The 27,141-nt window shown below is 33.8% G+C and overlaps 3 protein-coding genes across 5 annotated transcripts in view; 1 reads left to right on the top strand and 2 right to left on the bottom strand.

The window, feature by feature from the left end:
* The window catches only part of LOC139992228 (thyroglobulin), a 33,703-nt gene extending 17,812 nt beyond the window's left edge, over nt 1-15,891 (bottom strand). The window contains exons 1-2 of the mRNA XM_072012878.1: nt 15,074-15,891; nt 13,752-14,274 (exon numbers count right to left, since the gene is read on the bottom strand). The gene's annotated coding sequence lies outside the window, so the exon portion shown is untranslated. The remainder of the gene's footprint in view (nt 1-13,751; nt 14,275-15,073) is intronic.
* A 4,512-nt stretch (nt 15,892-20,403) lies between these two features.
* Sec13 (nuclear pore and COPII coat complex component secretory 13) lies at nt 20,404-21,817 on the top strand. Its single transcript, XM_072012888.1, has 3 exons — nt 20,404-20,780; nt 20,902-21,286; nt 21,362-21,817. Exons 1-3 carry the CDS (start codon nt 20,539-20,541, stop codon nt 21,668-21,670), a joined length of 936 nt encoding a protein of 311 aa, XP_071868989.1. The 5' UTR covers nt 20,404-20,538; the 3' UTR covers nt 21,671-21,817.
* Nucleotides 21,731-27,006, bottom strand: Tst (superkiller complex helicase subunit twister). 3 transcript variants are annotated; one of them, XM_072012881.1, is made up of 12 exons: nt 26,899-27,006; nt 26,534-26,641; nt 26,142-26,451; nt 25,391-26,060; nt 25,090-25,321; nt 24,678-24,931; nt 24,447-24,594; nt 24,091-24,369; nt 23,089-23,996; nt 22,642-23,000; nt 22,396-22,574; nt 21,731-22,330 (listed from the first exon to the last, which is right to left on the bottom strand). In XM_072012881.1, the coding sequence occupies exons 2-12, from the start codon at nt 26,558-26,560 to the stop codon at nt 22,001-22,003; spliced, it is 3,696 nt and encodes a 1,231-aa protein (XP_071868982.1). In that variant the 5' UTR covers nt 26,561-26,641; nt 26,899-27,006; the 3' UTR covers nt 21,731-22,000. The 3 variants fall into 3 exon arrangements, with proteins under 3 accessions (XP_071868982.1, XP_071868983.1, XP_071868981.1); XM_072012882.1 differs by having other exon boundaries at nt 26,534-26,638; nt 26,899-26,999; XM_072012880.1 differs by having other exon boundaries at nt 26,534-26,977.
* Between the last annotated feature and the right edge of the window lie 135 nt (nt 27,007-27,141).

Raw genomic sequence — 27,141 nt, 5'->3', positions numbered from 1 at the left:
TATAGAACGTGTGAGAAAATTTCATTCTACCTTTCTACATAATTAAAGAAAGATGTTTTCAATACATTTGATATTGTTTAATCAGACTTGCATCTCTTCCTTATTAATGTATGAAGGAAAAACACTTGTATTTGTATGTGCGTAACGATGCAATACACATTAGCGGTCTGTGAGACCGCCTATAGCAATTACGTATGTCTCAACGTCTACAGTAGTTAAGGATTAACATCATCCCACGATAACATCATCCTGATGTTATTTATAACCATCGCAAACAGCAATTCTTCTATTTTTTACTCAATGTCAAATAATAATAAAACAATCACTTGCATTCATAGGTTTTGATTGATTTACAAAATAGAGAAAAATATATACTGAATAGAATTATCACTCATGGTACTTAAGGACTCTTAAGTATTAAAATTGTATCTTCAAAATCATAGATTCAATGATAACGAAAATAGTGTTATATATTTTTCTCGTGTAATCTTCAAATGCAAGAGATCTACGTAGCATCACGAAATGTAGAAAAGAGGACGATTCTTATATTTGCTATTTCAAGCTTCGTACGACACCGGGCTTGCGTCGATGGCAAAATTACCAACGGTTACATCCTCTGGGAAGCCTTTGAATTTAGGGTATATCCCGTCCGTATGAATAATGCATCGAGAAAGAGAGCGTATCCGCGACTCCCTTCATCCGCCATCGTTCTGGTAATTACATCGATGATCACGTTAAGATTACTCCGGAACGGTCGTTACGCCGCTATTATGCCGAAAATTCTAATTTCTACGCGGCCTGCTAGTAATTGATACCCAAAAAGCGTGGCCCGCGCTCTTCGCATATCTCCGCAACAATTTCATCGTGGTGAAACGTTTAAACAAGGAACGTTGCCTTGGAATATTGCCTGCAGCATAATTGCTATGTTATAGTAATCTCTGCGATTACAAACTCACAATGGAAAGAAATTTTACTTTCGATTATCCGTAGGCTAACGATACGAATACTATGAATCGGAGCAGTGAAAAATGTAAGAGATTTTGATAAATTTCTTGAATTTAGCCTTATGATGCTATAATTTTCCTTCCCTTCTAGTTTTAAAGTATACTTCGTTGGAAAGAATAATGAAGGAAGTTTCTACTATTGGTTAGACAAGTATATGAGTATCCTGAATTCGGTTCTTAATCTATGATTTTTTACTGCGTTCATTCTTTTCTTTTTGTACGATAATAAATATTTGTTATTTAGAGTCTGTTGGAATTATTTTTTATAGATAAATAGGTGAATTGATGATTGAAATCGCATAAAACTGGAATTTACGTACAAATTGCTCGACTTTTGAATGTTGAATATGAATCATTTATTCTGATAATAAAATGAAGAAATTGTCTAAGCGACTTAATTTTTTATATAAAATTTACGAACTATCTAATTTTTGTAGCTAACTATGTCGTTTATGTTCCTCGAAAATTATTTTATAATTTTACAATGATCAACTGTTTGCTGATTAACTAAATGAATAGCAGAACTTTCCACTTTAAAGCGAATATCGACTAGATGCTTTTAACGGTCATCATCGAACTGACGTAAACAGGTGACAGTAAAGAAGTTTTGAAGCTTCCGTCCCATAGCTTTTATGTCCATATCAATCTCTAAAATTAACTTATCTAACAACAACTCTCGAGCAAGTATTTTAAAAATCATTTTAAAACCTCCCACGCCAAACAGATTCTGTATTGTAATTTATTATATTATATTATATTATATAACTTATTATATATGATATTATATTATATTATATTAACAAAATACGTATTTCCTTTCATAAGTTCAATGATTAAAATACAAAATTAAAGAAACACAAAAAGACTGTTACGCTATATCTCCATGCTTCTCAAAACGTTAAACCAAATGTTTCTTCTCCAATTTTGATCTTTCACTGAAAAAGTTTCGACTAAGCCATCGAATTACAACCTAAATTCAATTTTCTTAGAAAATCAAGGATGTCACATGCATTTTTTCGTCGACTTACGACTTGGTTTCGGATTTCCAACGGACCAGAAAACGGTCCATAGGCCAGAAAGATCAGCCTTCCCTCCCAAGGCTAATACACAGGATGTGGGTCACTTCGTCATCATCGGTGTTCCTTCCGGGTCGAGCTCTCTCGTGTTAACTTTCTATTGTCATGCATACGTATATAACCAATCCTCGATCACAAGCATGGGCTCATCCGTGCGTCATCGGTGGAACACTTTCGTGGAAAGGTACTTTTAAATGAGTTTCGAGTGGAGTGGTCTCTCCCAGAGGTCGTCGACCGATGGAAATCGTGAATGACCTCCACGAATGTATAAATCCATGCATACACGTGCACATTGTACACTATCTTGCATACACTATCGTTCAAAAGTAAGTAATTTACTTTTGACAAGATATGTTTTAATTACAAAATTGCGATCGTATCGAACTACAATGATTTTATTCCTCGCAATCACCATAGCTACAACGATATGATAACATCGATTTTTGAAAGTCTATACCTGTGCAATGACAAAACCGGTGTTCGAAGTTATTATACTTTGTGGAACTATTTTGTTATTTGACAAATTCTTTATCTTGAGATTCTTTGATTTTTCGAATATATGTAAAACAGATTAAGAAGGACCTTCTAAATTGATGTAATGGTACAGTGCATATAGGAACGTAGTGGTGGACCACTTCCACAAAAGAAGAAACGGAAGAAAAAAGAAGATCTTCCAATTCGACTGCATCCTTGTTGATAAGTAGCTCAGTGGTACAAGCGTAGGCTCGACGAAAATAGAAAGTATGTGTGTATCGTGGAACGTTTATATCATCACTATGCCGTAGCGTGGCCAGTGCATTATAGATCATCAGTTTGCGCCGTTTATTAGTACTTCCTACATTTTTTCCCGACTTTCCTCCGCTAGAAAGCGACCACGTTCCCCTCGAACGATCGACCATTCGTAACAACTCTGTAACGTAATTGTAAAGCGCTAATGGAAAATTAATGGGGGAAATGCATAACATATCGAAAAACATGTAGGCTTATGTAAACTTGAAAACTTCGACACGATTCGTAAATTTTCCCCATAAAATATTGGAAAATATGTTCATATAGTGAAATATTGAAATACTTTTGTGCTATGTTTTAAAATATCCATGATAAAGATGATACAACAAATACAATACACGATGAGAATATACAAAAGTAAAAACATGTTTTAAAATAGATTTTAGAACAAATTTGGGAAAGAGGACAAATTTTTTAAAGCTAATTTCGATCTAGCTCAAATACAAATTAACCCAATAAGGACCAAGGAATAATTTATCAATATGTTATAAATAGTTAGGTTTCCTTAAATCTTATAAAATTATCAAATTACCTTTCATATACATTGGGAAAGAGACCAGTAGAACAATTAACTTCGAATAGATACTACAATTTAATTTCAAACTTTGTAATATGAATTCATAATTCCAAAACTTCCCCAGTGAAATGAAATAAAAACTAGGGAGAATATGAAATATTCCACGATAGCCAACAAAATGACTTTCATCCAGCTCCATCCATATGTAAATTGGCTATCTTTGCCTATACTGTACGAACGTCTCGTTTGCCATTGATAATACCACTTAGAATAGAATTTCCAGGAAGAAAATTACCTATGAAATCCACGGATCTCTTCCGAAAAGCCTGAAAAGCGTTCCTTGAGAGCGACGTTTGTTGTGTAGCCGATTGCATCCAGACAATAACGGGCATTACCTTTCATACCGGAAGTACGCGTACAATATGCAAGCCGGCGATATTGCGCGCCATTAAGAAGATGCCCATTCATGGCTCAAGCAGAGGAACGTTTCCTATTCTTCCGCAGGAAACAACTTTCCACTTTGGTTCCTCGTCGTTCGAAAACGTTATGCGCTAAGTGCTGAACACTTCTGACTTGCACGTTTTCGCAAGAGTCTCGGAACACCGATTGAGAAAACGTATTTTCACGTCGAGGAGACATAATCACGCCAAGTTGTCATTGCTCCTTTTATTTTCGTTGAAGTAGCAGCTTGCTAGATTCGATTCGTATATGTTAAAATACATTATATATTATATGCTTGTTTTCTTACTTGTGCCTTCGTCAAATGCCTAAATGATCCATTTGGAGCTACACTATCGTTCGTAAGTATCTTCATAAGTTTGGTCGACGATACTTGGATCGTTATTTGTGGTATGTGAATTTTACTGAGGTCTACAAATTAATAATGAATTAGAAGCAACATTGACTATTTTATTATGAAATCGACAGACTGTAAATCTAAATTAATAAAAATAAAATAAAAAAATAAAACTTAATAAATCTAAACATGGCAACTTTTATATATAGCAATATTTTAGAATTTGCTATGTATAATGGTAGATACATTTGCTATTTAAATATCACCAGCTGTATTAACATTGAAAGTTAGTCTATTAATTTAGAAAACTCTTCCTAATCTGTCTTATAATTAAAAAGAGGATAAAATGCTTATGAAGTGACAAAGATTAGTTGTGTGAGATATAACAATTACAAACATCAGTTTTATTATTATTACATATTGACTTTCAAAAATCAATTTAATCAAGCTATAATATACTATTATACGTAGCTGTATAGAATACAATCTATAGAATAAAAGCTATGGAATAAAATCAATGCAGTTTTATTTGATCGCAATATTGTAATTAAAATACATTTGATCGAATGTCAGCAAGTCTCCGCATACTCTTGGACAAGAGTGTACGTTTACAAAGAGTCAGAACGTCGATAGAGATTCGAAGAGTGGAAACACACGAGTTAATGGATTCGTCCCGTGAATCCGAACGAGTAAAATAAAAATGTCCGCTAATAAGTGTGTTCCATGGTTACATAGAGTACCAGTCACGTTTAAAACCAGCTTTCATGTCGCTTTCTCTGCAAACAATTTCAAAGAAGAGACTCGTTTCGAAAGCGGATATATGCTGAATTCTACGACCATGGCCTATCAGTCCAAACTGAGCATCCCTTAGGCTTTGTTAGTCGATGTTATTTCACCGGGCTCGTCTGTTGCGATATACGACACCCAAAAACGAGTGCTCTAAGGTTTCTCGAACATACTGTGCGGAATTCATAATTGGACGACATGTTGTAATCGTGGATGTTGATCGTTTATAATAGATTGAAGCAACATGATATTAATTTGAAAGATTGATGAAAATTCTAATATCCCAAAATTTCAAACTAGACATTTATTTAAGTGCGAGGCTTCAATGTTTCTCATGATAAAATTGCAATTGATATTGAGGATAACATATATTGCAATAATATTGAACTAACTTATGTCTCGTGTTCTACTGTTGGAGACATTTGATAATATATTTTGTATTTTATTACGTTAATCAAGAACAATTGTAAATTAAAAATATGAATGTAAACAGATAAGTAACTTATCTATAAAAATGTAATTAAAATAATGTAACGTAATATTCGAACAATCCAATAATGATTGTATAAATCGTACATTATAATAGAAACATTTATCTGACGACTTAATTGGCCTCATTTACAAGCTATTCCCTTGATAAAGAAATTGCACAAATTTTATGAATACAACCATGTGTAATTAGTAACTCGTTTGCCTGCCCGTTGGGGCATGAACACAAAAGAGCTCGTGAATATTCACCGTAACATGCATGAAAGATAAGTGAAAAATGAATGAAGAATATTATTGTAAAATCTGATATTAAGCAAATCAATACTAAAATAATATTAAGATTCCGATACAAAAAAATCACCGCTAACTCTTACTTCATACTATTACCATTAAATATTATAGAACGATTCTAAAATTGTCCATCTTTATACGAAAAAATCAGTCTGACCTTCGCTTCGTACTATTACGATTAAAAAAATTATAAAACGACTCAAAAATACTATTACAATTAAAAATTATAAAATGCTTTTAAAATTTTGATCTTTTTTATATAACAAATACTAGTTATTACGATATTACAATTAAAATTAATAAAATAATTTCGAAATACTCTTTACTTCTGCTCTTTACTTCCATCAAACATCGCTAATAAAACGATTTAAAAATTCTGACCTATTTTCATACAAAAAGGCTATTCTATCCTCCAATTCACGAAGCAAACAATAGAAATTAATTCTGTATACCGTCAAACAGAGGACAAAAGACCGACACGTCACGATGAAAATCAGCATCAGGAGGAAATCGCAAGGGAGCCGGTGTGTTCCGATCTGATTAACTCTCCGATGTGTCCGATTCTCCGATGAATTCCGAGTCAAAACGCGGATACTCTGCGATATCGGTCGTTCCAGATCATTTCTATGCCCCGTTGGCGGGTAGAAAGTTGGCTGTTTGGTGGAAAAAGCGTATTTTCCACGCGCTACTAATGATACCAACGTAATGCTTTCCTCCTTTCGCGGCTCGCATTGTCGAACCGCGTGAAAAGGAGCGTTTTCAAACTGTCGCCTGGCACGCGACGAAACAAAGAACGAAGCCGGGCGAAACAGGTCGAGGGAAAAACGTCGTAGAGAAAAGGAACAACAGGATAAAGAGTGAATAAAAAAAAGGAAAGGGAAAAAAGAAAATGCAACGTTGGAATAACAGAAAACAGAGGAATGCTCGAACATTCCTCGAGCGAGCGTGACGCAACCCGTTGTTCGAAGCCTGGCTACTGTGTGTACTTTCTATTCGACGCGTGTGCTATTGTTGTCGCCGTTGAACGACGCCGTGCAACGGGGACGAAGGAAAACTGGTTACTGAATGCCATAAAAGTGGATGCCTTTTCGCGAGACGTCGAAAATCGTCGAAACTCTGAGGATGTGTTGTTCCATCATTGAAAAAGAAAGAGATTGAGAGGGACTTTTTACTTGGGAACATCTTGTCCGACGACTCCTTTGAAATTTAAAACAGCTATAGAGCGTTCTTGCGACAATTAAATCAATATCGTTGGTGGATTACTTCTATGTTCGTGAAAGAAACGTACAAAGATGTAGATAATACATATGATATGTAAAAATATATAAAGCACCCAAAGTATTCGTTATAACGTTTGATAGATGAAATGACTTTTTATCTAAATTTCCTTTCCTTAGTTATATTCACAGAAATATAACATTGCATAAATAATTATTAGCGAAATTTTACAAATCCTGATTATAAATTTAGGATTCACGCTTTCAAAAATTCTATAAAAACGTTGCACATCATGCAAAAAACTAGCTGTCGATAACACATCTGAAAGGGAATGTCTTTTCGCGGGAAGCTCTGACTAACTGGCTCAACACTCTGCATTACTTCTGAAAGAATATCAAGCGTGATTCCTGACGTGGAAACGTTCTGTTCGACAACTCATTCAAAATTCGAGAAAGATATACCAGGAACCATTGGTCCTGTCCTATGGGAGAAAGCAACGTATTGTAAGGACGTACAAGGGATAAAGGATTCATCCAGTTCGAATGAATACGGGATAAACGAGCGGCGGAAGCACACAGAGGTTCCTCTCTATTTTCGAACGAAAATCGCGATCCGGTCTCCTGAACCGGCGAATGGGGACGTTCCAATTTTCTACAGGATCTTCTTTGGGGTTAGCAAAGGTTTGGAAAAATGATGTAACGATACTTTTGTCGCGGCAATATCCGTGGATGTATGTATATCGTGTGTACTTAGTAAAAATGCATATATTTGGAAAAATTTCGTGTTGAAGCTAGTGGATAAAAGTTTCGACGATAGGGTAGTTTTCGTGCAGATGGGCACTTGGGAAAAATCAGGACTTCATTGTTGGGTTAAAGTAACGTTAGTAGCGAAATTTTACAAGTTACCTAGTTATGGCTGTTGTGGATAATGTGAAATTTTTGCTCGTTAGAGTAACAGGTTTGATAATATGTATAAGTTCCAACTCTTATTTTTCAATACATGAGATGATATGTTTTATTATATTCATACGGTGTGTCGTGGAAGGATCGATACCTTTCTGTTTTAGCGTCATTTGTCTTGCGTTGAAGTCATATCAATCATTAGCTAACAATTGTGTAATGTGGGTCATACAATTTTATTACGGTCGTTTGACGCCTCAACAATGTGTCGCTATAATACAACTTTTATCAAAGTCAGTAATCCGTTATGCAAATACAAAGAGGATTACGGTGAATTCATTGATCCCCTCGCTCCCCTCACCTAATAGCACCAGACATTTTCCTTCGGGAATACTTGAAAAGTAAGGCCTATGCAAACAAGTCCGGATCACGGTCATTCAAGATCTCAAATTCGAAAATTAACATGAAAGTTATTCACAGATCCAATGACCAATTAATGATTGGAAACAAGACCAATCAACTTTTTCGTTATCTTTTCTTAACTTTTTCTCTCGTACAAAAGATGGGTCACATTTACAGATTAAAATCGAAATTCAAAGTTTAACGCGATTAAAATACGCGTTGATACCGTTCGTGAAAAAAGGATCCAATCTCCTGTTCCAGAAAAAGCTAGAAGAAGACGCATATCCGCGTGTTTAATGATCTCGACCGCGCCCACAAAGGAGGATAAACGGTTTCTTTGAGGAGAACCGCGACCGCTTTCTTCGTGAAACGCTATTGGAAACTCTTTGTGCCACTGGTCTTGTACCACGAAGACAAAGTCGGTGACTACGATCGGTTGATCCGCGAATATACACGACCGACCAAAAGGATCAAGGAACGCGATGAAAATTCCGATTTTTTGGATAGTGTCAACGCAACCCTCGGGGTCCAGCTAGTTGGCTCGATAACAATCGAACGTAGAATACAATAGGATAGAATAGTATTTTGACAATAGTCGACAATGAAAGAACGTTTCGATTGGAAACTTTCGGTTCGTGCAAATGAACCAGCAGATTTTTAGCTCTTTCACATTTATGGACATATCTGGTGAAGCAATTTTGTTCAGACGATACTTGGAATAAGATATCTGAAAACACGCATGAAAACACGTTTGGCTTAATAAGCGATTCTATAAAGTAACAGAATTATTAATGAGCGTGCTAGGATTTTTACTAGATTTTTTAAAAAGCATGGAGCGGTAAAAGATTAAGCTCAGAGATGGAAAAAGTCCATCCTTCGATTTCTGTTCATCTAATTTTTACTTTTCTCAAAAAAAAAAAAAAAGATTTCGAACATTTGATGTAAAAAGTAATTCTATAATATAATAGAGATATTGGCAAGCTTGCCAAAATTTTATCAGATTTTACAAAAGCGTAAAACACAATAAAATGTGGCCCAAGAGATTAAAAAAAAGCTGGCATTCGTAAATTTTTAGTTTTATCGAAAAAGGATTCAAAAATTTGATTTAAAATATGGAGCATCCCAAATCTATTTAAAATTTTTTTAAAACATGGAATAGTAAAAAAGTTAGGCTTAGACACGGACGACCTAGTTTGCCTAGGATGAATGGAAAACTATGTTTGCTTAGGGTTGAAAGTATAATAGAACTTACAGCTGGTGTTCTTAACTCTGCCACGCCAATAAATGAGATGTCTCAAACTATTTCTTACAAAAATCCACGAACGAGATATCTTGTGTTTTATTGTAAAAGAAAACACGAAATATCTGGTTCGGAGCATCGCATAAACAACATTGCATAACAAGATATCTTATCCACAAATATAAGAGGATTAACAGAGCGTCATTTCACCCGTTTGTGACAGAGTTGGAATAGAGAAATGCAAAACGATGAAAACAAACGCAGAGTCGTTATGGGTTAGCAAAAATTAACGTAAACGAGATATTGATTCGATAGTAAAACGATCACTAATGTCTCTGCCCAGTGACAAATACCGATTACGATTATTTGTGAAGCTCAAACTGCACGAAACTGGCTGCTGAATATAATCAGGCAAGTATGCATTCATTGAATAGTTCATCACGACCAGTGAAATGTTGTTTATGAAACGTTACCTAATGAACAAATAATGAAATTAAACAAATATTAAGAACAATAAGAATGAAATGTCCAAAATGAGAACAGTATGGTTTATTATGACAATAGTAACGAACTTCGATCTTGTTTTACGTGTCAATATTGATTAAATCTATAATATTCTCACGTAATAAAATACAAAATGATGGAAGACTGGCGCGAAACTTTATAACAGGTTCGAAGTATCGATTCTCATTACTCGTTCGAGTAATTACTTGAAAATTGCAGCCATAGTCGGTTTCATTGCTCCAAAGCGCGTTTCTGCGCCTCTAAAAGCACACATTGTAATTCTAGATGTGAGTATCATAAATACCAAAGCTGAATTCCTACTGGATCGAAATCCCTCCCCAATGAGAGTAGTAATTGTTTCCCATTTAAACAATCATTGCTGCACACGTTTCTGTGGTACCTCCATTTCCAAACTTTACGTCGCGCGGCGCGACTAAAATATCTAATAAAATCGTTTCGTTTTGATCTTTGATATATGCGAAACCTCGTACATTCTTGATTATTTACGTTTGTCTAATTATAATTTAACTCATTCCAAATATATATTAATTTAACTAAAATCAAATGAATAATCAGGATTACTAGCTATATATAAATCATAAATCACAAAAGTATTAATTAAATCGAAGAAGATTTAAGATTAAAAGGGAGAAAATTCAACTTGCTCAAAATGTTAGGTAATATTGTCAATATTTCAAGATTCTCAACGAAAATGCTGTTTATCAATAGATATTGATAATATTGTATTACCAGTACAAATTGATCCTTTTAGTTGAGAACATTGAAATATTGACAATATACAGGTTGTATCGTAACATATAGGGCTTATTTTAGAAGTGGACAGGAAACGAAAAGACAATGATAAAAATTCAAACAAACAGGTGTTCTACCTATCCTTGTTTCAAATTTACAGCTATTTCTATGTTTCAATAACCCGGAACAGCGTACTTTCATAAAAAACGCCCCAAATAATTATCCTCGATCTGTATTATTCGATATACACCTGGAATTTTTAAAAAATTGCGAAATTCCTTGAAACGACCACTGTGAGTTTGTATACAGATCGAGGGTAACCATTTTAAGCATTTTCTATAAAGGTAAGCAGCTGCAGATTATTGAAACACAAAAATGGTTATAATTTTGAAACAACATCAGATAAGACACATGTTCATTTTTATTGTTTTCGTGCCTTTTGTTCATTCGTAACGTGACTCCCATATGTTATGATACACCTTGTATATTGATATTCTCAGGGCAACCTTACGAAGTCCCTGTCCAGAAGATGGAACACATGCGAACTTAAAAGACCGTTAACAAGCCCTAATAACATCGCGCCACGAACACGGTTCTCTCGATTCCTAACACGTAGAATCAGTCGCAATTTCGAACAGCCTCGGTGGAAGATTACATTCGCTATTGAACAGCATCGATTCCAGCGAGCAAGTACAGCCTTAACAAAAGACGCACGTAAGCCACGGCGAGGGAGGAATGCAAAGAAAGCGAGAATAATTAATACCCGGAGCACATCTTTTCGCAGGGAGACGTAAGTACGTGAAACATCGTGTTAAAGAATATTCTCTCACTCGAAACGCCGTGGCGGATTTGAGGAAAACACTGTACATACGCTAGAGCTTAAAGGTATTCGAACACTTGTTTATTCTTGACAAGGTGTATTTTAATTAGAAAATTACGGCCGATTCAAACTGCAATGATTTTATTCTCTGTAATTGCTATAGCTACGTATAATATTGATTAAATTTATTTTTGAAGGTCACATGACAATAAAACTGACGTTTGTAATTGTCATGACTTATAGAAACTGTTTGTTACTTGACAGATTCTTTATCTCCACGTTCTTTGACTTCTGAATTATAAAATGGATTAAAGAGGGTCTTCTAAACTAATAGAAACACTTCCCATGTTAATACAACTAGAAACATTTTTAACAAATGTATGTATTATATTGATACATATATATAATAAATGCTGAAATATATTATTGCTATGTTTTTTAATAACTAATCTATATTTATAACCCGGTGATTCCATAAGAAAATAGCAAGCGTTGCCTCAAATACCTAATTCATCATTATGGAATTATTACTCGTACGCTTCGATAAAATTTACATACTGTTATTACAAATCGATCGATGCGTCCGGATGCTTATGAGCAATAGTGTACATACAGTACATATGTGTAGACATGTAGAAATTGCATTCTTGCCGCTTTAGAAAGTGCACGCACAAGTGGACATGCCAACTCGTAGCTCGGTGGATTTCACAGGAATTAATTGACTCGGTGATTTGGCCAGACTTATCGTTGTGATTTACGCAGCGCGATTCCTATGAATTTCATGTGTGCAGCTTCCATAAGAAAATACGTGTAATTTCGGTATTGTAATTTCTAACAGGAAAAAAAGAGAGAAGAAAAATGGAATAGAAAGATAAGAATAAAACGGGAACTATAATAAGTAAATAAAGAAAATCGCGTGCACGTGATCCGCCGGTTGGTCGAAGGTTTTTTCGGAGCGGTCACAAAGCAAGAAACGGTGTAATTGCAACGTTACAGAATTACAAATGAAAATAGTCCAAGTTTAATTTTCGGCTTGAACGCCCCTAATATGTACGGTCCGTGGAAGAATATTCACTATATTAGTGCATCTCAAGATAGGGAAGTAATTAACTTTTTAATAAATTTATTGCTTAATACCGGAAGAAGATAATTATTTTTAATTTCTTCAATTATACTTAAAAATATTAAACGAGATAATATTAGAAAATATTTAACAATAACGTAAACTCCCTTTGTATCTTTTGAAAGAGAAACTCTGTATATCTACATGTGTACCAATATCCTCTCAAAAGATGAATATTTTATAAAGTACAATGTACATACGAAGAATTTTCCTCTTTTAATTTATTGTGGCATTTGACTTTTTTAAATATTTCTATGTTGCTTGTAAGTTGTAAGAAAAGTACAATTTTAACGTAGAATAAAAGGAAATTGTTCGGGGAATAGGTACATGTATAATTGATATATGGTTAAGAAACAGCAGAGCTGCAACTTGAAAAGAAATTGTTCTAGGAGGATAATGCAAATTTAATGAACATCCCACGGATGAAGTCGGCGTTTTCAGAACGCGAGACGAGGCAGCTTTCGCGCGCGATGGAAATTCATCAAGCTTTACAGGAGCATTTTTAATCAACCAGAATAAGAAGATAGGTACACACACACATTTCCATATGTATATACATACACAAGCGAGTCACTGCAATTCACGGGCTCGCAAAGTGCTCGTGCTCTCAACTCAGAAGGAGTATCCCCTTCCGTAAATAAAACAGCGAATAACCGCGGCCAGAGAAGCTCTGTCTATTAAAACCGAAATAAGATCCACCGTGCAAAATCACGTACCATCATCTTCAAAATCTAAACGACGTCGTAATCCACTTAAATTCACTTTGAAAAGAAAAGAAAAGGAAAAATATAGCTTCCAATTCAATTAGACAAGAAAAGATAAAGTAAAAGAAACAAAACAATTTGCGTTAAAAATTTTCTAATTCAATAACAGATATATATCCAACAAGCTTTCCCAATTTAAAAAATGTAAAGAAAGGACAGTTTCAATCAACTGGATGTCGATCCCACGGAACGCGACATTTCATAGCGAACGCAACGGAAAATCGAATGAATCGGATGAAAAAAAAAAACGAAGTGAAAAAATCAATTCGTGTAGACGTACCTCGATTTCTATAATTCACACGCGTGGAAACGTGCAGCCAATTAATCCTCCGTTCTCCGTGAAACAATCCGTAGATCTCCCTCGTGATCTTTTTTCTTTCTTCCTCGCACTAGCTCAACGTAGAAATCGCAAATATCGCGTAGATTTATACGATGATCGTTGCACTGAATCGCAAGCCGTTCCCGTTCGTAAAGAGAAAAGCAGACACGAAAGAGCAAACTTCGATTCGAAATTGCGGTACCGCTCGCAGGTAACGCGCCTTTCGCCGTTCAGTCCGCGCCGAATGACGTTCGTATACTGTCCTGGCTCGGTGCGTTCGGCGGAGCCGGCCTCGTATGATGACCCCCTTCTAGAATTCTACGGCCCTGTCGACGTACGCCAGTCTCTGGACACCGGCGTAACACCAGGAAACGTGCAACGCCAATCCTACTGGCTTCGATCGTTTTACATCGAAAATTTCGTCGAAAAATTCCGACAAAATCGTTAGATTGCCATCAATGTCCGATGCAGTACTGGTGAATTTCTGAAAAATTTTATTGAATTAAACATCTGGTTAAATCATAGATACAATAGATTAAACAATAAATACAATAGATAAATAGAGATTTTTTAAGCGACTTTTTTAAATAGAAATTTAACATCTTTAAAAAACAAAAATTATAGCGTAAAAGGATTTTTTTAGTTAAAGTTAATTTGTTTTATAATAGTGGGTGAAATTACTTTTTTAATTGGGTTACTTTTCTATAAATTACTTTTCTATATTTAGTTAGCTAACTAAACGTTAACTTTTTCTCGACTTTATGAACGGAATCGGTGTTTTACGGTTTTCACCAAGGAGTATCGAGAAAGAAATAAGGTGGTCGGTAATCCCTGTAGCTTATATCGATTCACGGTGGTTTTTAAAAATATTCTACTCCATTAAAACTACTAAAACTAAAGTACTTAGTATTTTTAACTATAGCCAAATGAAACTTTTAGGCAAATTTAAACTTTGCTTATACCCTAATGCAGCATTTCGCACGAAATACTCGCCTCCTGTTTAAATAATCCTCGTACTTCATTTATTACAAATAAAGTTTAAAATAATACTTTATTCACGACACAATGGTCTGTCAACTGACAACGTTCCTGGAACGATTTGTCACTCTGTAACATACCAGCCTGTCTAAAATATCGATCACGCCAACCGTTTCTCTATCACGTAGAGACAAGCTGCAAATATCTGTAGATCAACCAACTTCCCATGAAACGTTCCATACGTTTTGGTTCTGTTTCTATCAACCGGAAAGGTAAAACTTGATGATGATACGTTCGATGCTTACATTTCAATAATAGATGAAACGGGCCATCGATCGGCCAGATGACCCAAAACCATCCGGAATTACACTGCGTCACAGTCAACGGCCTTTGCCTAGAAAAGACTCGATCTCTTCGTGTATCACGATGGATCCATGTCCCTCTTAGTCTCTCCTACTTCGATACTTCCTATTTCTTCTTCTTCTCTCCTTTCCTTCTCGACTCCTTCTCTTTCGTTCTTTTTCTCCTTCAAGAATAGTCGGTGTGATACTCAGCGGGAGGAACCTTGGGAAAAATTCATGTGGCTCGCACAGACACGTCCGGAATTCGATTCTGGAACGTATTGCTCCTTCCAACTTTACGGTACTCCACGTAGTATTGCCTATGGATTGTAGACACGAAAAAGTGCGGTTGCAGCGGCCGCATCCGTAGGGAGGCGAACCAACACGGTAAGAAGCCGGGAGAGGGAGGAGATAGGCACTGGTAAAACTGAGCACCACCCATCTTTCTTACCTTCCATTTTTCTCACCGAAAGGATCCGGTGTAATTCTAGCGCGCACGCTGAAAATTAATGTGGTTCGAGCTGGTACGCGCGGAATTCGATCCGGCAACGACCCGCTTCTTCACCTTTACGGTACTCGCGCGATATCCTGGGCTATAACCGCCATGGAAATATGCAGTGAACCGCGCCCGTTTCGCATTGCCGTTTAGCTTTGCCGTTTCGCACGACCGTCCATTGCTCTCGTTCACCGGCTCCCATCGTTGCAAACGTGCAAACGAAACAGCGCTGTTTGGCAAGCGTAAACGTTCCATGAATCTCCTCTTCCTCTGACGGACCACTTCTTCTCTTCCTCTAGCGGATCACTTCTTCTCTTCCTCTGCGCGTTACCGGTTGCGCTGGAAAGATTGGAACACATTTTAGAATTTTCTACGGGAAGTTTCTTCAAAAAACAGAAATTCGAAGGGAAACTATTGAAGATTTAGCGGCACTAGCTACTTAAATACGAGCTTGAACTCTCTCGTTTTTTATGTAATCTACCGAAAAAGTGTAACACCTGCGGAGAGAGCGGTAAATAAGCTACAACGGGAGTGCTTTGAAGCTAGCTGGAATTTAAAAGCTTCTCTGTGTTTAGCCCTTTTTGGCATGTCAAAGCATGATAATATTGAAATGCAGAAGTAAACGTATCTACTTTGATATACATTTAGGAAAAAAGATAAAAAGGCAGAAGAGATTGGTATTTGATCAAACCTTATTTAAATGGATATTTAATGTTTAATTAATATTATTTACCCTCATAGTGAAATATTGATTGAATGAAAATATTTCTAAACAGTACAAAATATTAATTATAAAATTCTACCTCGAACGAGAACTTTCGACCCTATACATAAATCATGAACCAAATATAAAGTATACGTAGAACGTATTCATAATCTGTATGTTCAATCAGCTGCGGATCTACGTTGTATTTCGTGCATCAAATTTATTTCATGGCGTATTCAAAAGCAGATGTACGTCGCATCAGACGCAGACGCGAATGTTACCAACTTAGAGAAGTAGGAGTGTACGAAGAGAGAGAGAGAGAGAGAAAGGAAAGCAGGGAGAGAAAAGACGAGAGACTTTTCAAGTTGTGTGCCATTCCAACATTCCTAGGTGGCCCCGAGGCGCTAAACGGAGTACCGTCATCGCAAGGAAAGGCCCAGTGACCGACATTCCCCTTTCCATTCTTCCTGATACTCCTTTGCCCGGATCTTGCCGCGATACTAACGTATACACGGCGACGACCTGTAGCGGGTATCGTAACCGGAACCTCTGGAACCTTCGCCCTGAATTTCCGTACGAACCAGCCACTCTCTCGAGTACGAGGTCAAATTTTTCGGTTGTTGGGCTAACGAACCTTGGGAAAACTACGTCTACCGCTATTGATATATCGAAACCACTCGAATCTTTTTTTGGCTACTAAATACGTTGATTTCCCTTCTAGTTTCTTTCTGAAAATTATTACAAAACAGCATACGATATTTTAAAGAAACTTTTAATTTACGTAGATTTCTAATATTAAGAATTATGTAAAGTTATAGATTAATTCATTAAAGACTCACGTTTCTTGTCAATTCATTCATTTTTTTTCTTGTCAATTTACATTATTAGATTCTGTTTTTTAATATATTAATTATGACAAAATTTGATTAATATTGTCGTCACTTCTTTCTTCTCTTGGACTCTATAATTTTATTTCTTAAACTCCTGCAAAGTACTTATTATCCTAATATATTTTTCGTGTCTCGATAAAACAATATGTAAGTTATTTATTTACATTTTTCAATAATTCACTTACTTCTTTAAGAAATAAATATTAATCATTTTATGCGACTGGAATAGAAAAAAATGTTGTATTATTTTAATGAAATAAATTGATGCATATACCTACATATATCATAAGTATTTCGCTCGAGTCGCGAGCGTTATTTCTTAAAAGGCCTATATACAGTTACAACGTTATGTATCTTTTACGATCCATCCATAAAAATCCGGAGAGCGGAGACCTACATTTTCACCAGCATCCTGCGAAATTTAAATAATGCAATTTTAATAAATAATCGCTATTTTTAACGTCGATTCGTTTCGTTACCGTTGGAAAAGAGCAACGCGACAAAGTCACGTTACACAGTAACGCTGCGTAATGCACATATGTTAGTGATAAGTGCAATTTCAGTTGAATCAAGCAAAGTTCATGAATGCTTTATATACGTATATGCTACACCTGCGCCAGGTACGAGTAACAAACTTTTAGGACCCCGATACAATACCTTCTCCATAGCTTTCAATATCAACGCCATTATCTTAGTTATGAAAGATAATTTTGAAAATACATAACTTGGGAAATAACTTGGAAATTAATATCATTAGATTTGTTAAACTATTTCGAAAGTTTTCTTAGCAAACATCAAGTGCTATAACTTTTGTCTCTGTCCCATTTTTTAATGCACATGAAGCATATTACAAATTTGATTTGGAAAGAATTTGAGTCTGAATATTTGACTTCAAATTTCAATTTCAATTTGAATTTGAGAATTTACTTGTAATTTCATAATATTCAATTTTAATTGTAACTTCTTTGCTGCATGATTACATTACAAATCACACCAAAATAATAAGTGGGGTCCATAGTCATGTGGGACAGAAAGACATATTGTGTGTGACAGATCTATTGTACACTTCGTCTATGGCCATATATTCTCTTCGTCATATATACATACAAACGTTTATGAAAATATTCGAACATATATTATGTGTTACACAAAAAATTTTGAAATTTCATTAGTACCATAATAAGACCTTACTATCATGATTATAATGCTAAAGTTTGAAACAAGTCTAAAAACGTACATGGAAGCTACAAGATATTTAACAGACTACAACTAAAGACGATCTCTGCATCTGAGCTATCTCTAAGCCTGCGCTACAAGCTATAACTCATATTTTGCAGAAATCATAGAAATATTTCCATTTAGAGTAAATATCCTCTAATTACTACATACATTTTAGATTGGTTTCAAAGACCAATATAATCATGATAATCGTATCTCATTACAGTACTAATAGAATTTCAAAATGTTTTATACATATAACGTATACAATATATACATAAAAGTTTGCTATGTTAAGTGTTCAAATGCTTTCCTGAGCTACTATATGTACGATTGGAAGTTACTGGAGCGCGAAAGATCAACATAAGAAAATGGAACTATCGAATTCGTTCCATTGATCATTCTGCTTCCATTGGTTATTCTACATAAATTCAACAGCGGATCCACGCGATGCCTACTACCCGATCAATAAACAATTCCAGCCGTGATTTCATTACCTCCTATACGAGTAAATGTAATTAGCGGTAACAGTAATTGTTACTCGACCGTGCAGTATATTGAAAATTTTATAGTACCCTGCAACGTTACGTACGTGTATATATCTGCACTTACATGTACGTATATAGGATCAAGAAAGTGCACATGTATATGTACATATGTACGTGTGTTCTCGGGAAACATATATCAATTATCCATCTTATCAACGCAACGCCAGGAGCCTTGTCATTATCGGCATGCCGGAAGGGACAAGCTTGCACGAACGTATACGATGTTATGTTGCATCGCAGTTTCGTGAATTATGATGAACTAATGACATTTCTATACGTAAGGACGTTACACACAGTAAGCATATGTTCTGAGTTGTGTGTTTCCGGTAACGCTATGACGGTTAAAGTTGGGATAAATTAATGATTGATGTCGCTCAAATATCCGTGAAATTGAACATCAAATCGTTATAATTTATATTAAGATGAGATAGCAATTAGAGTGAAAATATTCGTCAATTAAACCGTAATGGATTTAGATTAAATCAATCGGATAATGACCAGATTATTATGTTACCTATCAATTCCTGTCGTCTATCTCATTTATATTCTATTAATGTAACTATATTATAAATATTTTACTGTAGGTATAATTTCGGATAAATTTTAATAAAATTAAATGGGATTTCTATATTAATTATTAATAAAAATGGAACATCGTTATAACAAATTAACTTGTTAATTTATCTGTAAAAAAGTTCTGAATATTATGATTAAATATTATATGTAATTAAAATCCTTTTTCATTTTTTTTTATTTAAATTTTTCTAATTATAAAGCTTTTCAAAAGTATATGTAATATAATATAACATATAATTAACAGAACAAAAACCAACGAATGAAAAAACATTTACCAATTGAAGGGCGAATGAAAGAATGAACATAAAGCGATTCCATTATCCAGCTGCGTATTTTACGAATCATGAATTTATACTTTGTTTTCTTTAGTGACAGGTTAAATATTTGTACATGATCATTTTGAAATCGATCAAAAACTCAATTACGAGTTTTATCATTTTCATGCACCATTTTAAGTTTAGATCATTTTATTCTAAATATGATTTTGCTCTGGTTTTTGGAAATATAGAATATGATTTACGAATGTTAATATTTAAGCATAAACTTAAGATGTGTAGTATGATATTGTGAAAATGTATCAGTTATTATATGTTATTATAGTAAATCAATAAGAATAAAATTTAATTCCAATTTGATATAAGAAATTAAATAAATAAAAAAACTTTACTACATACCACGTAAAAAAGGTTATTAGTCCTTATGTATAAAGTCATAGTGCTTAGTTTATGATAAAGGTACAATAAATATTTATATTGCTCATAATTTTGACAAAATCACAAAAAAGAATTTATATTCAGTTTTTAGATATAACGGCACTAATATTTACACACGAGTTGCGCAAAGTAATCATGCGTTAACAGCCAGTGCGCACATGCTTCCACGTAAGAGACAAGCACATCAGGACAACATAACCTCTTTGTCACTCCTACAATTGTATATCACTTAATAATTTTCAAAATATAGTTAACAAAATTTGAACAAAAAGTGTCAGAAAAATGGTATCAGTTTTGAATACGGTTGATACCGGTCATGAAGATATGATTCACGATGCAGAAATGGATTATTATGGTTTGAGGTTAGCAACTTGTTCCAGTGACAACTCGGTTAAAATCTTTGATTTAAAAAATGGTTCACAAAGTTTAGTAGCCGATCTTAAGGGTCATGTTGGACCTGTATGGCAAGTTACTTGGGCACATCCTAAATTTGGAAATCTTTTAGCATCTTGTAGTTACGATCGGTATGTTTCAATTTGTTACCATTTTTTGATACATATAAAATATATTCCTTTTCATAGAAATTGTAATATATTAAAACTAATTATTCTGATCTGAAATTATTTATGTTGTTTCTTGCAATAGAAAAGTAATCATTTGGAAAGAATTAGGAGAATGGACCAAGATTTATGAACACAATGGTCATGATTCCTCTGTTAACTCAGTGGCTTGGGCACCACATGAATTTGGCTTAATCTTAGCCTGTGGCAGCTCTGATGGTTCAGTGTCCATACTTATTAATAATGGAGATACATGGGATACACAAAAAATTACAAATGCCCATACCATTGGATGCAACGCGGTGAGTTGGTGTCCTGCTATTGAACCAAGCTTTGATGCTAGTGGAACACAAAAAAATGGACCAATAAAGAGATTAGCCACAGGAGGTTGTGACAATTTAGTTAAAATTTGGAAAGAAGAAGGTGATAGGTGGATCGAAGAAGACAAACTTGAAGCACATAGTGATTGGGTAATGCATTTGCCACTTTTCAAGTTTAAAAATATAAATCAAAAGGACAGTAATTTAATATTTTATTTCTTACAGATAAGGGATGTTGCGTGGGCACCAGCAGTTGGACCATCCAAAGCAGCTTTGGCTTCCTGTTCACAAGATCGTCGTGTAATTGTATGGACCTCCAATGATTATACTAGTTGGACACCAACCATTCTTAATGTTTTTGACGATGTCATTTGGAATGTTAGTTGGTCGTTAACTGGAGGTATATTAGCTGTTAGTGGTGGAGATAATAAAGTATCTCTTTGGCGTGAAAATACAGAAGGTCAATGGACCTGTATTTCTGAGACAAATAAAGGTCAAGGAAATCTTAATAACACGGAACAACGTGCACTATAATATCTGAAAATAAAATATAGGATAATATTTTTTACTAATAAGCATTGTAAATTAAAAGAATTATTCAATATTAATAACAATTTTATTCATTTACTTTGTACTCTTATCATATATCTATACATGAAGAAATATAATTTTCAGACCAAACTGAATTTCAGTACTTCACATCTATGGTAAAGAAATATTGTACTGTACATTTTTTGAACAGCATATGATTCATAAACGGCGTATAAATTATAAAAATATACATGTATCTCATTGATCAAAGTAGAAAATATTCTGCACATTTACACATTTAAATAAATTATTATACATAGGTTTGTTAAACGATTAATTTTGAGTATACAAGGATGCAGTAAAAACAATATCCCTTTTAATGACAGTAGAGGCTTCTTCCATTTTTTCCTTTAAAACGGGATCACCTATAGTAATGGCTGCATTTTTTACATCTCGTAGTGTTTCACTTAGTTGCTGTATACATCGTACTATGATCCCTTCTTGTACATCCGTTTTCTCCATAATCTCGGCGAATGACTTTGCTTGTGCCCAGTCATAAACTACCTCTACTAAACCAAAGTTTAGTGGTTGCAACGTTACTAACTGATAATGTTGTTCTAAAGCTTCTAATTCGGCATGTATTTGCTTTATTATATGGCAATTCTGTAACCAAAAAATCTTTAAATGTCACAGTAAACAGTTAATTCGTATTAAGAAAATATATATACCTTCTTTAATTCTGGCGTTAAATTTGGTTCAATATCAGTTCGTTGTTGGAATATTAAAGCAGACAACAATGCTGCTATTTCAGCTGGTTGACGTACAGTTAACACATTTCTGAGAATGAGTTCGGTGATTAGTAATTCGTTATTTCCCATTTGTAAAGCAACACGACCTTTTAATGCAACTATAAAAAACAAGATAAAATTATTATACATAACTAATTTGTGTTGATAATCTGAAAGAAGACAAACCTCTTTCGTCATTATCTATATATCCCAAATCCTTAAGAAGTGCAACAGCATTTGTATATTCCGGATACAAGCTTAATCCTTCATCGCTAAGTTTCAATTGTAGTTTATTCCTTTCGCTCTCTAATTCACTTCGTTCGTATACAACTTCAAAGTGCTCTTCGAAATTTACTATCTCTGTACAATTAATATCATACATAGCTTTCTCTAATTCGCATAAATGATTTAATTTCATATCGATATCATAGTTCATTCTCATTTGCAGATATGGTTGTAGAACAGTAATATCGTGATAAGCTTTAAGAGATAATATCATTAATTCTTCTATAGCTATTTGCATAGTCTGACTGGGAGGCTCATTTCTAAAAATAATTCAGAAGTTTAGATGTCTTATAAATTATAAATTAAACGCAATCTAATTTCGCTTAATTTTAACTTCACGCTACTTACCTAAATCTTGGTACTTGTCTTTTTTCCCAATTTTCCAAAACCAAGTTGTAATCTATTATAATTTCACAACTTGTTATTTCCAATATATTCCATGCAGCTATAGTTAGCACTTCATCTAGTGGAATTCCAACTGGTACAAATATTTTTTTTTTCGTTAAAGCAACAATATCGTACCATTTATCGGATTTCTTAGCTTTCTCGCTTTTTTCTTTTAATGTTTCCTTGACAGAATTTGTTGCATCAGAATTTTTAAGGACTAATACCCTGTATTGCCTACTACCTTTATTTTGAACAGTGCTCAGTAATATAGCTAATTTATTATAATGGCTTTCATATGATATCAACAATACTCTACCATTTGATAAATATCTTATTGCTTTTTTCTGAGTCTCATAAAAATAGGATTTCAAATACTTAAGATATTCTAGATACTCAACAGCTAGTCGATAAAAGTCAGATAGGTTTTTCTGTAGATCCGTTAATGGTGGCAATTTTGCTAGTTCATTTTCCAATTTCTGCAATTGTATCTTGTAATTATTTTGGTTTCTAACTACTGGTGATTCTTTAAAAGATCTTCGCATCATTGCTTCAACTGTTACTGACTCATTTAGCCTTCTCAGATTTAGAACCATGGAATATGTTACTTTAAATTTAGATTCTAAGTTCTGAGCTTGACCACACATCATATTTTTTAACTCGTTAAAATGTGGCATCAATGTTCGACACATGACTATAACCATTCCAGCTGTATCATGACCTCTGCGACCAGCTCGACCAGCCATTTGTACATATTCAGAAGGATAAAGTATTCGAAAATTAGTACCGTCATATTTTTTTATAGAATCGAAAACCACAGTACGTGCTGGCATATTTACACCCATTGCAAATGTTTCTGTTGCAAATAGTAACTGCAAGACCATAAAGGTGGCGACTTTTAAAATTTAAAAATAGTAAATACATTATGAAATTAAGGAAGAAAATAAAGTATATTGGAAAACTGACTTTTACAACTCCAGTTTGAAATAACATTTCCACTATTTCTTTCAAAATAGGTAATATACCACTGTGATGGATACCAATTCCACTTTCTAATAATTCTTGCATCATAAGCACTTGTGGCAATTGTCTATCGGTGCCTTTTAAATGCCGAATGTTATTTTGAAAGAAAGTTCGAATAGTGTGCTTTTCAGTCTCGGTTGTAAGGTCTACGTTTCTTAATAATACAGCGCTCATATCGCATCTCTTTCGTGATAACATAAAGACAACAACAGGCAACATGTTCTGGCATAACAAAAGTAATTGTTTATATATGTTTAGATGAATAAGTAAAATTTGATCAATATATGTATTGATCCTACCTGAGTTCTTAAATGACTTATAAAAGCATTCCACAATACTTGTTCCTGTTTTGGAGTCATCTGTCGTTGCATTGGTATTCTTTTAAGATCTTTAATATTTTTATTACTTTGATTTTTTGGATTTTGCGTACTTGTTGCTTTGTACCACCTAGAATAATATTTATATTCAATCTAAGATTATTCATTAAAAATTTATACACCACATTAAAGATAGAAATTATTATTGATTACCCATCTAATAGAAAATGACCACTTTCATCCAACACTAAAAATTTGTTGTTTTTAGTTTTACCATCAGTACCAGTGTATAAATAATGTTGGAGTGGTACAGGTCGTTTTAATGTACTTATTACATATGTCTTTTTCTTTTTTGTACGGCCAACCCAATCAGCAAATATTAAAGGATTGGGCACAGTTGCAGACAACATTACTAGAGTAACTGTTTGTGGCAAGAGAATCACACTTTCTTCCCAAACATGACCACGCTAACATAACATAAGATAATAAAATATATCATGATTATAAATATAAAATGTAAATCGTTATATTTATATATAATAATATAAACATAATATAAAATAATATATAATAACATATAATATAAATATAATATAAAACTGTAACATTTGGAATTTTTATTTACTTCGTCGTTATTGATGTAGTGCACTTCGTCAAATATAACAAATTCTAAATCCCTTAAAACTTCTGATGCACAGTATAACATAGATTGTAAAATTTCCGTGGTTATAATAAGACACGAAGCATTGGGATTAATTTGTAAATCTCCTGTTAACAATCCCACACTGCCAAACTTACGTTTAAGATCGCGATATTTTTGGTTTGAAAGCGCTTTTATGGGAGATGTATAAATAACTCTAAAAAGAAACAAAATTAGTATTGCTAATTAACCAGAATATAATTCAAAATATAATTTGCAATTTTACTTTGTCATATGTTTCTGACTTAATGCAATAGCATATTCTGCTACTGTTGTTTTCCCAGCCGATGTGTGTGCAGCCACAAATACATTACAGCCTTCTTCTAACTTAAGAATAGCTTGTTTCTGGAAAGTATCTAACTCATATGGAAAACTCATCGCTAGTTCAGGAATACGTTTTTCGAAATCAGTTATTGGAACAGACACATCTATTTGCTCTGCCCATTTTGACTTTGCAGTTTCTACAGGTTTTTTCGAAATATTTAAAATAGGAATATCTGCTTCCTCTAAGAACGAAGCAATTTCATCAAATGCTGCTTGTTCTATATCTGAAGTTTTTATTTTAGTTTCTTCTTTTGTTTCTTTTGTTTCTTTTGTTTCTGACTTCCAAAAGTCAAATTCATCTTGTTCTTCCTTTATAATGGCCATTAAATTGATCTTATCTGCTATTCTTTCAATTTCATTTTTTTTCTCTAATTCTGATGGTTTCTGCTCTGTGGCAGTTGTCGTCTTTTCTTTTGGAGTACAATTGTCACTTTTAAATTCTATACCTGCACTAAATCCTTTTGCCAAGGTTCTTAAATTGTTTTCAAAGTCTATTTCCTCCAGTGACAGATTCATTATTATCTCAGGTTCATCAAAACCACCAGGCCAAAATGGAATATTACTAGTATTTCCTAAATTTGTACATGTTCTTAATTTACATAATGTTTTATAAAATTGCTATATTTTATTATAGAATCTTTTCTACCAAATACCTCTGATATTATCACTAGCTGGACCTGGTGCACGAGTCATAGACATAGAATTTCGTGCAGTTTCGCCTACTGATTTTGAAGGTACTTCATGCATTTCCCCAAGTTTCCCAGTAACAGGATCACGATCAAATTTTAATGTGGTACCAAGTGGTGCTAAGTCACAATCCAAAAGAGATAAAATATCAGGTTTCCTTGGCCAGTAACATTGTGTATTGTTTAGACGGTATATTGGAAGATTATCTAAACATTCTATATGCTCCCTTAATTCAGTTTTAATATCAAGCCAAATGGGTGGCAAGTCAAATTGTAACTGTAAAGTAAAAAAATATTTAAATAATTTATAAATTTTTTAAAGAATTTATTAAAACAAATTAACTTTAGAAAACAATTACCTGTTGATTATTAGCTTTTATATCCATCTTTTTTTACTTTTATATCTATCCAATATCAACAGAATGCACTATTTCATTAGTTTTTTCACTTCATTGGAGGAAACACTACTAAAAGCAAAATTTGACCAACATACCCGTATAATATATCATATAATAATACACATATATGATCTAAAAGATAAAAGCTAGTAAATACCAATTTTTAATAATAAAGATGTGATATAAAAAACAGTATTATTTATGTAATATATGTTCTTTTGATTTTAAATATGAAATAATTAAAACTATAATATAATATATATTATTAGATCAATACGGGATTTTAATATTTTTATGAATTATAAAATTATAATTTATTTTTCTACCAAAAAGATGATATAAATAATTTGAGGTTATGTTTATAAACATCCTCCGCTCACTCTATCTAACTCTCACCTTCTTAACAAAAGGTCAAACATAGTCGTAGGATATCGACAGAATTTCCATAGAATTTTCATCCTTGAGAAATACCTGGTAATATCTGGTAATACTTAGTAATACATACATACGATATGTATGTATTCCAAGATTTATCATGAACATGAAATCTTTTTAACTAAAACTTTGTA

Source organism: Bombus fervidus, chromosome 11 (assembly GCF_041682495.2).
Source record: "Bombus fervidus isolate BK054 chromosome 11, iyBomFerv1, whole genome shotgun sequence".
NCBI lineage: Eukaryota > Metazoa > Arthropoda > Insecta > Hymenoptera > Apidae > Bombus > Bombus fervidus.
The sequence above is the reverse complement of the archived record's forward strand: the minus strand, read 5'-3'. Positions and strand labels throughout refer to the sequence as shown.